Below are 13587 nucleotides of genomic sequence, written 5' to 3'. Positions count from 1 at the left end.
ATTCGTAAGCGATCGTACAATACTTTTTAAGATTGCAAGTATATTATGGTGTTCAATCAGAATCAGACCCTATGAGTCAATTAATATTTGCATAGTCTCTTGATAATGAGTGTTTAGTTGTCTGCTGTGTTGCTGGCGATCACAGGACGCCTAACGCCTCGAATTCATGGTTATGTAACCTGCCCTGTCAGCACCGAGGACTACACCTCAACCTGATACAACTCACTCCCCGCAACCAGCACATCAACCATCAAACACGGATGCCACGGACCTTATTACCGCTAGGCAGTTGAGTTGAATCCGGATTGAGTCTGATCGGCACAACGATCATGTAGTGGAGTTTCCGTCGTTGCCACGATGGTGCTCTCGCTACCTGTCCCAAGCTTCTCCAGATCCACCACGGCCTCCCCCGCGCTCCGGTCCAGCAACAGCAGCAGCAGCAATAGCAACAACCAATCCACGACCCTCAGCGAAGCCCTCCGAAACAACCCGTTCGGTAATACCTCTCGATCGCGTGCCATCGCAGCCCTGACGTCGAACACCCAGGCCGAGAACGCGAAGCAGGAGCAGGAAGAGCTCAACAATGCGCTGGAGACACTAGCCCGAATCTTCCCAGACGTGAAGATTGAGGTCTTCCGCGAACTACTCGTGCGGTTTGACGGGCAGAGCAGGCTACAGGTGTGCGTGGAGCAGCTTCTCCGGCATAAGAATGAATGGGTGGCTGGGCGGTGGAACGTCCCGACAGGGACCGGAGGCGAAGGGGGGGATGGTGATGTTTCACGAGAACACGATGAGCGTGTGGTGCCGCCTGAGGAACGATTCCGGAGCGACGAGTACAAGGCTTCTGTGAGGGGTGTGCTGGCGAAGGAGTTCAGCGGGCTGAGCAGGAGTACGGTGGAGGCGGTACTGGCCGAGGCGAACTTTTGCTACATGCGGGCGCGGCCGACGCTGAAGGAGCTTTCGAGGCGGACGTGGCGGGCGACGCTCAGTAATATTTTGCCTTCGTTCAAACGCAAGAAGGACAAGGACGAGCATCCTCTGGTAGTATGGCAGCGGCGTGCGGATGGGGAACTGGTGCCTAGGCTGAAGGAGACGGGATGCGTCGAACTGGATAGGGAGTTATATGAGGCTCTGCTTGCGCCTTTGCTGCGAGCGAGGCGAGAGGAACAGGAGGAGAAAGACTTCACGTTGGCCGAGGAGCTCAATGAGCGCGAAGCACAGGCGGTTGATGCGCTGTATGAATGTGAGTGCTGTCTGGCCGATGTGACTTTTGAACAAATCTCCACTTGCTCGGTCGACTCCCACATCATTTGTTACGGCTGCATACAGAGGACCATCCACGAGGCTCTATTTGGGCAAGGATGGGGGAAGTCGGTGGACGTGGAGAGATCGACTTTGAAGTGTATCGCGCCGATTGCCCACGGTACCTGCGAGGGAAGCTTGAATCCAGAGACTGTCAAGCGAGCTATAATCATGGAAAAGGCTGGACTTGAGACCTACTGCAAATTCGAGACTCGGCTGGCTTCGGAGTCTCTGATGAAGTCGCAGTTGAAACTTGTCCGCTGTCCGTTCTGCTCTTACGCTGAGGTTGATTCCCTTTACCATCCGTCTTCCAAGGGGATAGCCTGGCACTTTCGTCGTGATGGGCTGTTGTCCACGATCTTGATGGCTATCATACTCCTTGACATGGTACCTTTGCTCGCCATCCCGCTGATCATTTTATATCTACTGGATCCTACGGCTGTGCCGACTATCCTCAAGAATTCGCTTCTTAATCTGTGTCTCAAAGTTCGTCCGAAAAGATTCACATGTGCCAATCCTCTCTGCCGTCGCGTCAGTTGCATCACCTGCCAGAAACCGTGGCGCGATCCTCACATCTGTCACGAGCCCCTGTTGCTCGACCTTCGGGCTACTGTTGAGGCCGCGCGTACAGCTGCGGTGAAGCGCACATGTCCTCGCTGCGGCTTATCCTTTGTCAAGTCGTCAGGCTGCAACAAATTGACCTGCGTCTGCGGATATTCCATGTGTTATCTCTGCCGCAAAGCCCTTGGGTCGTCTCTTCCGGCAGCGGGACAAGGTCGAGTTCCTCGCCTTGTAGCAGGAATCTTCAACCAAGAGAACATTGCACCGGCTGGGCAAGATCCTAACGACAATGACCGGAATGGCCTTGATGGCGAAGATGCGGAGGAGGGCTACAAGCACTTCTGCGAGCATTTCCGCATCAATCCTGGATCGAGATGTACAGAATGCAACAAATGCGATCTGTACCAGGCCGAGGACGAGGAGGCTGTAGCACGCCGAGCAGGCGAGCGGGCGGAACGTGAGTGGCGCGCACGGCAGGGCGCCTTGGCCACTGGGGTTGCGGTTGGAGCTCTCCAAGTCAACAACGATTTTTCAGCAGACAGCCGCAGGAGATCCTGGGGGTTCCCGTTGCATCAAGGCAAGGGTTGGGGATACTGGCTCAACGAGGTGTGGCATGACGGGCAGTGGAAGCTGGAAGGACAGACTTTGGTGGACTGGGTGGTGGAGCAAGTGGTCGTTATTGATGAGATATGATTTCTTCCGCCTTGTTACATCTGCCTGCTATAACATCTGGTAGGCGTTGGCTTGTTTCGTTCAACCTTGGGCATGGGTACACAAAAGGAAGGGTTGGGCTAGATTGATTTGGATTTGACGACGTGACGAGGACACGACAGACGCTTACTACTCTTACCTGGATACCTATTTTTCTCCTGACTGGCTTAATAAATGATGAGTTTGATTTTTCTACTTTTATCGCTCGATCGACTCTAGAACCACAGTACAGTCAACCGACACAGACATCTAGCAAGCGTTCTTCTCGTCGACCCTCTTCTTCGCCTCCTCCTTCAATTTCGCATCATCGGCCCTATTCAGCTCGACCTGCGGCATCAGCACAAACGCCAAACAGAACGCGAATGCGGCCAATGCGCCCCCGATCACGAAGATGATCCTGAAGCCCCGCTTATACGCTGGTACGACCAAGGCACGCACGCGCTCCGCTTCGTCCGCTGACAGACTAGAGAGGTAATTCTGCGGACTGGACAGAAAGGATCTTGTTTCTGAGGGCGTGAATCCGAGACTGGAGATCGAGGAGGAGAGGAGGTTGTTTCTGGTATAGGTTAGTGGTTGATTGGCTGCGTTGTTGGGTGTGCATGGCATGGCATGGCGTCTTACATGATCGTTCCGGCGACGGCCAGGCCGAGTGTGCCGCCTAGATTCCTGACGAAGCTGTGCAGAGTCAGTCTCGATATTCTTGGCTATACGCGGAAAGGGAGGGAGATACTTTCGGAACGAGGTTACGACGGCCATATCGCGGCGTTCGACGCCGGCTTGGATTGCGATGAGGGCTCTAGATTATCGTTAGTTGAAGAACGCACAATGGGGGTGCAGGGTGAGCGTACGGCTGCAGGGTGTTGCCCACACCCACACCGGTCAATATCCCATAGCCGATCTGCTTCCCCAGACCGGAGGACTGGTCCAGCGTCGAGAAGAGGCCAAGTCCGACGGCCCAGATCATCCAGCCGAAGAGGATACATTCCCTGTACCGGCCTATCCAGTGGACCACGAGCCCGGAGGCGGTACTACTGGCCGCTGACATCTATCAGCTCCGTGTGTGCCTGCCTGCAATGGAGGAGAGGAGAGGAGAGGACATACTCTGCATCAGCGTGATGGGCAGCAACATGGCGCCGGCCTTGACGGTCGAATACCCAAACACCAGCTGGTAGAAGGTCGGGATATAGTACACCTGGACGAGGAAATTCCACCCGTTGACAAACATGGTCAGACACGCGCCGTTGACGATCCGCGAGCGGAAGATATGCATCGGGACGAGCGGGAACGCGGCCCCCTTCCACTGCCAGAGCACGAACGCCACGCAAACTGCCACGCCCACCACGAGGGTAGAAACCACATGCGCCGAGGCCCAGGCATACTCGCCTCCTCCCCAGTTCAGGCCCAGCAGCAGCACGGCCGTCCCGCCGAGCGCCAGCGCCGCGCCAACGAAATCCACCGCCGCCAGCTTCACCGTCCACGCGCCCGAGACCTTGCGCAGGGGCATGAAGAAGAACACGCACAGCGTCGTGAGCACCGTGAGCGGGAGGTTCAACCGGAAGATCCACCGCCACGAATCGTTCTCGATCGATGCGGACGCGAGCGCGCCTCCGATCACGGGGCCGATGCCGTTTGAGAGCGCGACCACCGCGCCGAGAATACCCTGGTACTTACCCCTTTCGCGCAGCGGGACCACGTCGCTAACGATCATCTGGGCGACGGTCATGAGGCCGCCGCCGCCGATGCCGGTGAAGGCGCGGAAGATGATGAGCTGGGTGGCTGTTTGGGCAAGGGAGGCGGCCAGCGAGCCGAAGAAGAAGATGGCGAGGCCAGCGAAGAGGACGTATTTGCGGGACCAGATGTCAGAGAGGCGGCCATAGAGCAGTTGGAAGCAGGTGGATGTACTGGCGTTGTTAGCGGGACTCGCTCCCCTGATATAAGAGTCCAACTTACACGAAATAGGCGCCGGAGATCCAGGACGTCTGGTCGCTGGCGTTCAGCGCGCTACCGACGATGGACAAACTGGCCGCGAGGGTCGTCTGGTCCATCAAGGCCACGAGATCAACCGTCGAGCATGCGAGGAAGATCTGCTTCTCTCAGTTTTCTGGATCATATTGTGAGTGATGATTACTCACTGTGATGATGGTACTCCGGGGGACATAGTTTGTCTGCTCGTTGAAGACATGTTGCCCTGCTGCCTTGGACTCTGCGCCTTCTGTCACCTCTACAACTGTTTCAGAGGAGCTCGGGGGGATTGATTCCTGTTGCTGAGAACTGATCAGTGTATCTGGCATTGTGCTTTGATACGTCTCCAATCAACCAGGGAGCTGATCTTGACGTCTACAGCGGGAATGGGAATTGCGTTTTAAAGTTGGAATGCGCCACGAGGGCGACGATGATCAGACTCGTCCATTGCAGAGCCAAAGACCCTGGTTATTCTCCGAGTACCCGTGAGTCATTTCGTGTCGTGAGAAAATGCCACCGCAGTGATTGATAATAATGTTGGGCGGGTCGATCTGCAGCATCCAGACGCCATCTCGCACTAAACGGGAAAATGTGCGCAAAAACACTCACCAAGGTCCCCGTGCATGTTTTTAATTAATTAATTACTCTATATGCTAGTAGGTAGGTTGAATCAGCTGCAGAAACAGCGTGCACTGTGTTGTCATTGTGTTTATTGGGGGGAATCGTTATACGAATTTCTCAGGACCTTGGGGGTGCCAACACTCCTAGACGGGTCCGTTGCCTGCTCTACACTAAGAATCATGGAATTGACACTGTATAGTGCCATAGAATCTGTCGATCTTGCATATACGGCCTCCAGGTACTCGTCCTCGGGTCCATCGTGGTAATTATAGGCGATCATCAGCCTCCAAGGTAGTCTGGGCATCTCCCCAGAGAGGACCCTGCAGGAATCAGCCTCGCGTTTCAGGAAATAGCTCATTGCAGAGCAGAATATGCTCAGATGGACCTGCTCCTTCTGGTCGCAGGTGCATCCTCGGCTGGTGGGCCATTCTGCTGTCGGCATATCGCATTTTTGGCACTGGAGAAGAGGCCTGCGGTATAAAGTTGGGGCCTCTGCGTCTTCATCTGCGTCTTATGTTTTGCTTAGCGTTCATATTCGTTATCAGTAGCATAAGATGGCTGCAAACGAGCTGAACGTCTACCGGGGCCCTGATGCCCTCAGGAAGTACTTTGACCCCGATTGTCAGCCTCCTCTACCCCTGGTGGAGGTTCCTGAGTACTTGAATCCCTACCATCAGGATGGGGTGCGCATCTACGCCAAAATGATGTCGATGCATCCTGCCAACAACGTCAAGGCAATGCCTGGTGAGCGTCCTGTGAGAATCGTAATAGCTACAGAACTAACGAAACCGCAGCATTGAATATGCTCCAGAAGAAAGTCGTCCCGGGTAAAACCAAGACCATCATCGAGTATAGTTCCGGGTCAACGGTGATCTCCATGTCGATGATCGCGCGCGTCATGCACGGCATCCACGACACGCGGGCCTTCCTCAGCAACAAGACCAGCGACGCCAAGCTGAAACTGATGCAGTTCTTCGGCCTGGATATTACCCTGTTCGGCGGGCCGAGCCAGCCTGAACCGTTTGACGACCGCGGTGGGATCCAGAGCGCCCGGAAGATGGGTCTGGAGTCCGACGAGGTCCTCAACCCCAACCAGTACGAGAACCATGATAACTGGGACTCGCATGTGCGATGGACGGGCCCGCAGATCCTCAGACAGCTTCCCGAGATCAACGTGCTCTGCGCCGGGATGGGCACATCGGGCACCATGACCGGGCTGGGGACGTTTTTCAAGGAGAACAAGCCGTCGGTGTTGCGGCTGGGTGTGTGCACTACGGCTGGGGACCGCGTGCCGGGACCGCGGTCGCTGGCGCTGCTGAAGCCGGTCGAGTTCCCTTGGAGAGAGGCGGTCGATGCCATTGAGGAAGTCAATTCGTACGATTCCTTCTCGCTGTCGCTGGATCTGTGCCGCGAGGGGATCGTCTGTGGCCCGTCGTCGGGGTTCAATCTACAGGGATTATTTCAGATGCTAGAGAAACGCAAGCAGACCGGGACGTTGGCTGAGCTAGCAGGGCCGGATGGCTTGGTCCAGTGTGTGTTTATCTGCTGCGACCTGCCCTACCAGTACATCGGCGAGTACTTTTCCAAACTGGGGGCGGAGAAATTCCATCCCATCAAGAACGAGGTAAGTCTGCTGTGCCGTATCTTCTGATCGACATCACCGAACTAAGCGTCGCAGAATCTTAGCAGAGTCGACATCTACCGCTACGACGAGAGCTGGGAACGAAGCCCCATCGTCCTTTTCACCCATTTCTACGAGTCTCCCCGCTCGCTCTCGGATAGTCTTCTGCGCACCATCGAGCTCAGACCACTCTGCTGCGTTCTCGACCTGAGAACGGCGGCAGATTACTCCACCTGGCATCTGCCGGGCTCCGTCAACATCCCCCTTCGCAGCCTGGACTCGCACACTCCCAAGCCATTTGCGGACCCCAGCGTGCTGGAAGCGCAATGGTTCGAGCTCGAGACCCTGTTCAAGGCAGAGGAGGCTCTGAGCAAGCTCCGCGGCCAGCATGTCTTGGTCATTTGCTATCATGGTGATACGGCTCGGGTGGCCACCAGCGTTCTGCGAGCCAAGGGCATCGAGGCCGATAGTCTGAGAGGAGGGTATCAGGCCCTGAGGGATCATGGGCTGTGGGGAGAGAACGATGTGAGCACTGGCGCTGGTACAGAGCATATGAAATCGTCGATTTCTGTTGAGACTGTCCCGTTGCAAGTGGGGTAATGACATGTGCTACTATGACTCGTGATTATGAGATTATGCCATTATGCTTTCATTTTCATTTTCATTTTCCATACTTCCATGTTTTCGTCTTTTCTCCAAGTTAGGGTTGGTCCGTGGTGTCCCTGTCTGCAGCCAACGCACGGATTCAGCGCAAATCTGCTCATAGCCATAGGGCAACTAACAGAATTAGATAAGAAGAAAACAGAATAATATTATCTGAACAGAAGAAAAAAGAAAGTCGGTCCACGCTCGACGCTAACAGGCTGGAAATGTGCTCAATTGTGAGCATGCCTGGTCCAATCAGCGACTAGCATTTACAGCCCTGAGGCGTTCAACTCTATTAGGTAGTTTGAGAGGTCTTTTACTTGACTCTTATAGCTGACTCTAGTACAATCCAGGAAGTATACTAAAGAATAGTATGGCTCTGGTCAGCTCTTAGCGTTCCTCTCTGTCCTGGCAGTTGCACCATTGCTATCTGCAGAGTTTGTTTCTCATCTTCTGTTTAAACCTCGACCAAGTCAAGCTCATCTCCATCTCAACTGACATAGATCAGATCGAGGTATCACGATTGCGGGATCTACTGTCGTGATCGTCTGCTTGACCACCCAAGATGATGGACATGTCCGGAGAAGGAGGCTCCGGCCTCCCATGGCTAGACCAGCCTGTGAGGCTTCATTCTTCCAGAAAGGACACCTGCAAATTGAGTCCGGAGCGATGCGCGTACCGTAGCGGTCACTGGCGATACTGGTATCTATCTATCTACCTTCTGTTGTCGTTGCAGTCGATTCTGCTGACACATTCAGGTACGAAGCGGACCATGTCTACGCCCTGAATACCGTCTACTTCATGTGTGCCACCATCGGAGTCTTCGCCATAGCACACTTTCTCTCCCGACGGGCTCCTGTGCCAGTGAAGCGCAGTGCTGTCTGGCGGAAGATGATGGCTGCCACGCGGTATCTGTCTTACCAGGGATACCAAGTTCCTTCCTTGCGGTACTGGTCGCCGTCTCTGGGTGTGATACTCCTAGGACTGGTGGGATTTGTTTTCTTCTTTGGTTAGTCTTATGCTAGCTGTACTTCCCGACTTCCACTGACATTAGATAGCCATGACCCTTGGCCCTAAGCCATACTACTGGCCTAATACGGCTACAGTTTCCTATGGAGGTAGTCCGCCGATCGCGACGAGAACGGGGTGGATGGCCTTGGGGCTTCTTCCTTTTGTGCTGTGAGTTACAAAGTACGCATGTTGCTGGCGGGCTTAACTGAGAAGTGAAGGGTACTGGGAACGAAAGCGAATCTCATCTCGATGTTGACGGGCGTACCGCATGAAAAGCTTCAGGTCTTCCATCATTGGGCCAGCTACGCCATGTTCGTCCTGGCGTTGATCCACACCTTCCCCTTCATCATCGTCCATATCCACAAAGGCGATATGGTCAAGCAGTGGAAGACACAGCTCACCTACTGGACTGGAGTTGCGGCGCTGATTCCCCAGACGTATCTGACCGTCATGTCCTTGCCAGCCATCCGGTAAGTCTGAGTCCCTTTGTCTCGGACAAGGTTTCATAGCCCTAACGATTTGTAGAAACCGATACTACGAGTTCTTCAAAGCGACCCACGTCACGGTGGCACTGCTCTTCGTCCTCTTCTTCTTCTTCCACTGCGACTTTCGTCTCACATCCTGGTACATATGCCCCGTCCACCTAGATGCCAAAGCTAACCTGGCAGGGACTACTTCATCGCCGCGGGCGCCCTCTACCTCTTCAGCCTCTGCGCAGCATACATCCGCACCACCCTCCTCCACGGCCGCCACAAAGCCACCCTTGACGTCCTCCCATGCGGCCTGGTCCGCGTCAAGATCCCCACCTTCATAACCTGGTCCCCAGGCCAACACCTCTTTCTTCGGTTCCTAAATCCCTCCCAGCTCGGCTTGCACTCTCTCACTGCCCACCCGTTCACCATCACCTCCATTGCACACGACCGAGCCACCCTGCTCAAACCCAATGAACTGATCTTCTACATCAAACCCCGCGGAGGCATCACCGCCCGACTCGCCAGCCTCGCGGCGCAGCGCCCGGGCACCGAGCGCACAGTGCTCCTTGAGGGGCCCTACGGCGGCCTCGCTGCCTCCAACGACCTCGCGCGATTCGACTCTGTCCTTGTCATCTCGGGAGGTTCAAGCGGTGGCTTCTCGCTGGGTATCGTGGACGCGGTGCTGGCCACGCCCTCGCCCTCGCCCTCGCCCTCGACCCTTCAGGTGATCTTCGCAACGCGCAACCAGTCAATGGCAGGGTGGTACATCGAGGAAATCGAAACCCGGCTCTCGACCTCCACTGTCTCTAGCAGAGGCGGGGATGTCTCCGCCTCGGTCTACGTCACCTCGGCGCAGCAGGAGCACCAGCAGCAGACAGACGACGAGAGTAAACTCCCCTCCACCACCAAACCTCTTGCCAGCAGCATGTCGCAGATCGCCATAACACACGGCCCCCGGCCGGACCTGCCGGCCTTCATTGCGGGCTATACGTCTCCGTCCAGCGCGCGCGGGAAGCGTGTAGGCATCTTCGCCTGCGGTCCGGCGAGCATGCTGCACGATGTGCGGAATGCGGCTGCGCGGGCGCAGCGGGATGTCCTGGGGGATGGGGCGGAGGAGGTGTATCTGCATCTGGAGCCTTTCTCGTAAGTACCTGCTTGCTGACATCGACATCGACCTCGACAACTTGCTAATATGCCCAGATGGTAATCACTTGTATTGCGGGTAGCGGAGACGTGATAGCTCTATATCTATCTATCTATCCAACCAAAAATCAAATCATTATCAGCTGTATACATATCATGACTATGACACGGGCTATACAATCCCAAATCTAACCCAGAAAGAAAGGTAAAATGAATCTATCCCAACGCCAACGCCAATGCGGTCGAGCATCAGATCAAAAATACCTACCTCAAGAGGAAGAAGACAAGCTCCGCATCAACCCATCCCTCATCCTAACATTGACCACCCCACCAACCCCATAAGCAGGAACAATCTTGCCCATCCGCGCAAAACAACTCGCCACATAATCCCTCCTGATCCGGCCCACCCTCTCCCTCCACCCCAGCCCACCAACAGGCTGCCGATTATACAGATCCAAACCAAGCAGATGCATCGGCGTGCTCACAAACTGCATCAGCGCCGGACACGTAAACTGCGCCAGCGCAGATTTCGTGCCGGGCGTTGCGGCAAGGTAGTCCGGGATGCTCGGCGCAAGCAGCGCGGGGACATTAAACGACGCGAAGATGGTGATGCTGTCGCGGAGGCAGAAGAGTCCGTAGCTGACCTTTGGGACCTTTAGGGCTGAGCTGCTAGATGGGTGGCATGTCGCTTGGCCTCCTCCTCCTCCTCCTCCTCCCCCGGTTGTCGTAGACGTAGACGTAGACGGGGCGCTATTGCCAGCACCGAAAATCCTCGCAAACCGCGCATCCTTGTACACGCATATCCCCATATTCACAGCCGTGGTAGTCAGGAACTTGGCCGTGCCGGGGAAGACAGTCTCAAAGGGCTTATCGCGGAGCGTGGAGGTCAGGGTATCGATAGCGTTGGCGGTGAGGTACGTCGAGGTGTAGAGGGTATAGATGAGTAGAAACGGGGTGCTTGTGAAGAAGGCCGCGGGGTGGGTGAGCATCGAGCGGAAGCAGGATGCGAGGGTGCTGCGGATGGGGAGGCCCTTGGCGGCTTTTTCGATGATGGCTCTGATCGGATCATATCATGTTAGTCACAGAACAAGAGAGGACAAGGGGATGGGGACGAATACCGGTCGATGACTGTGATGACGGGGCAGGTTAGTGCTCCTGCTGTCATTGCGCTGGCGACGTCTACGCCGAGGCGCATGCCTAGCTTGTCTGTGTTCCATTTTGATGTGGACGAAGCTGAGGCTGAAGTTGTCGGTGTCGTTGACGATTTCAAGGGCCGTTCTGCGGCTGGACCTGGTATGGTGACGGGGCCATCTGGGGAGAGGGCATTCCGTGGCATAATCTGCTGTGATTTGGTCGATTGTAGAGTAAACAGTGAGGCTGCCGGCACAAGCAGGTCTGTAACGGAGATATGCGTAGGCGACAGAGATTTGCAGTCAATCAATTACAAAGAGCCGTATGCCTCTAATACTCAATATCGCCAGCGATTGCATCCTGACTGATCTGGGGGAAACAATTACGCTGACGACTCTGACTGTATCGCGGACGAGAATGCCCCGGGCCCGATACATTCGGGGCGTCCTCCGATGCCGGCTGTCGGCTGACAAGGTGCAATCACCCGGTTTAAGACTCAATTTTAAGATAAGATCACTTAGGTCTACAACCTACAATGGAGTATCGTACGTTAAATTAACCAGATTTATGTTCTGTAATAACCGAGACATATTTTGTAAACCTCAACGCCAATGATATCGCCCGAAATCGAACATAAGACCGTACCCACTATTTGCAAACATCACGCAGAGGTCGTTGATTCACTGGGTACGTTCGCTTCGAATCCATCGAGAGTAATGTTGACTGCACCGGCTTGAACGAGCTATTACACACGTAATTAGTATTGGAACTGTGCGGGAAAAGAGCAAGAGGACTCTTACCGCCCGCCGCAAATCATCAATGAGATCGTCTACATCCTCAATACCAACGCACAGCCGGATCAAATCTTCCGGCATCGCTCGCTCCTGTCGCGTCTTTGCGTCAATACTGGCATGGCTCATACGACAGGGCATGCTGATCAGACTGTTGACACAGCCGAAGCTGACACTGATCGCCCACAGCTTGGCGCTCTCGACGATGCGCTCGCTGATGGCGACATCGCCCGTCTCAAACGACAGCACCGCTCCGGCGCCCCGCGCCATGGAGTGGTGCAACTCGTACTGCGGGTGAGACCGCAGCCCGGGGTATCGGACTTTGAACCCATGGGATTCGAGAAACTCGGCAATGCGCTGCGCGTTGGATTGCTGCTGGTCCATCCGCACCTTGAGCGTCTTGACACCACGCATCAACAGCCACGAGTCAAAGGGAGACAGGCCGCATCCGGACGCGTTGATGGGGAAGTACAGCCGGTCCCCAAGAGCAAGGTCGTTCACGGCAATGACGCCGGCCATGAGATCGTGATGACCAGACAGGTACTTGGTTCCACTTTCATAAACAATATCCGCGCCGAGTTCGAGAGGGTTCAACAGCAGCGGAGACATCATAGTGTTGTCTACCGCCACCAAGCAACTCGGGCTGATCTCGTGCGCCGCCGTGGCAATCTGGGGGATATCGACGATCTTGATTAGGGGATTGGTTGGCGTCTCGAGCAAGACCATGGCTGTCTTGGGACTCAACACCTCACGAACTTTCTCCGGCTGCGTAGTATCGACATGGTGGACGATGATGCCGCCGTTGGTCGACAGATATTTCAAAAGACGATGCGTTCCGCCGTAGAGGTCGTCACCCGTCACCACCTCGTCGCCCGGACGAAGCAGCCGGGAGATCACATCCAAAGCAGCCATACCGGATGAAACGACTAGCGCACGCTGCGCGGACATGATCTTGGCGAGGTGTCGTTCGAGGTGAGTTCTGGTGGGATTGCCGGAGCGAGTGTAGTCATATTCTCCGCCGCCGCCGCCCGAGGTCTGCTTAAACGTGGCGCTCTGCTTCAATCAGTATACTCTCGTCGGATGAGTGGCCTCGCATCGAAGACGCACCTGGTAGATAGGAACGCTGCTGGCATTGTACTGGTCGTTGCTGTCGGTATATACAAGTTCTGTGGCAATTGCATATCGTTTGCCTGTCCGAGGACTGGAGGGAGCAGGAGACGGAGGGAGATTGTGTCCCTCAAGGTCAACGTGAGGGAATGCCTTCTTCATAGCATCGGTGGCCGCAGGCACAGCACCAGAACCAGAACCCGAGGCCGACATCGCTTGCGGGGCGGGAAAGTAGCGGGGAAGCAAGGAGTGTAGAATTGATCGGGAAGATTGAAACAATCAAACCATAGGAAATAACTGAGACTCTAGAGATTGATATTGCACTCACACTGTCAAATATCAAAGATCAATGAACAAGGGATAGAAAAGAATGGATGGAAACGGAGGGAGAACAACGACTGGAAACTAAGCCTGGGGGATCTCCAGAAGAGTCAGACGAGTGGATTGTTGCTTGCCGTAGCGGGAAAGGATGCTTCGGCGCCGCTGCCCTGTGATTGGCTGAGGCCCG

The 13587-nt window shown here is 55.1% G+C and overlaps 6 protein-coding genes across 6 annotated transcripts; 3 read left to right on the top strand and 3 right to left on the bottom strand.

Moving 5' to 3' along the window:
• Nucleotides 1–357: 357 nt before the first annotated feature.
• Nucleotides 358–2556, top strand: Aud_002162 (E3 ubiquitin-protein ligase; the record flags this gene model as incomplete). Its single annotated transcript, XM_043296163.1, has 1 exon — nt 358–2556. The coding sequence occupies one exon, from the start codon at nt 358–360 to the stop codon at nt 2554–2556; it is 2199 nt and encodes a 732-aa protein (XP_043152098.1).
• Nucleotides 2557–2823: 267 nt separating this feature from the next.
• On the bottom strand, nt 2824–4865 carry Aud_002161 (putative MFS drug transporter; the record flags this gene model as incomplete). Its single annotated transcript, XM_043296162.1, has 7 exons — nt 2824–3130; nt 3196–3249; nt 3305–3370; nt 3423–3612; nt 3676–4475; nt 4525–4658; nt 4707–4865. The coding sequence occupies 7 exons, from the start codon at nt 4863–4865 to the stop codon at nt 2824–2826; spliced, it is 1710 nt and encodes a 569-aa protein (XP_043152097.1).
• Nucleotides 4866–5711: 846 nt separating this feature from the next.
• Aud_002160 (putative cysteine synthase B) lies at nt 5712–7378 on the top strand (the record flags this gene model as incomplete). Its single annotated transcript, XM_043296161.1, has 3 exons — nt 5712–5901; nt 5952–6781; nt 6836–7378. 3 exons carry the CDS (start codon nt 5712–5714, stop codon nt 7376–7378), a joined length of 1563 nt encoding a protein of 520 aa, XP_043152096.1.
• Nucleotides 7379–7988: 610 nt separating this feature from the next.
• Aud_002159 (ferric reductase family protein) lies at nt 7989–10114 on the top strand (the record flags this gene model as incomplete). Its single annotated transcript, XM_043296160.1, has 7 exons — nt 7989–8125; nt 8182–8432; nt 8482–8602; nt 8653–8904; nt 8960–9058; nt 9103–10050; nt 10108–10114. 7 exons carry the CDS (start codon nt 7989–7991, stop codon nt 10112–10114), a joined length of 1815 nt encoding a protein of 604 aa, XP_043152095.1.
• Nucleotides 10115–10319: 205 nt separating this feature from the next.
• On the bottom strand, nt 10320–11386 carry Aud_002158 (uncharacterized protein; the record flags this gene model as incomplete). The annotated part of the gene is made up of 2 exons (XM_043296159.1): nt 10320–11106; nt 11169–11386. The coding sequence occupies 2 exons, from the start codon at nt 11384–11386 to the stop codon at nt 10320–10322; spliced, it is 1005 nt and encodes a 334-aa protein (XP_043152094.1).
• A 456-nt stretch (nt 11387–11842) lies between these two features.
• Aud_002157 (cystathionine beta-lyase STR3) lies at nt 11843–13292 on the bottom strand (the record flags this gene model as incomplete). Its single annotated transcript, XM_043296158.1, has 3 exons — nt 11843–11923; nt 11982–13025; nt 13080–13292. 3 exons carry the CDS (start codon nt 13290–13292, stop codon nt 11843–11845), a joined length of 1338 nt encoding a protein of 445 aa, XP_043152093.1.
• Nucleotides 13293–13587: the final 295 nt, after the last annotated feature.

The sequence above is a fragment of the Aspergillus udagawae genome, assembly GCF_001078395.1.
Source record: "Aspergillus udagawae IFM 46973 DNA, scaffold_11, whole genome shotgun sequence".
NCBI lineage: Eukaryota > Fungi > Ascomycota > Eurotiomycetes > Eurotiales > Aspergillaceae > Aspergillus > Aspergillus udagawae.
This window is presented reverse-complemented; position numbering and strand designations above follow the sequence as displayed.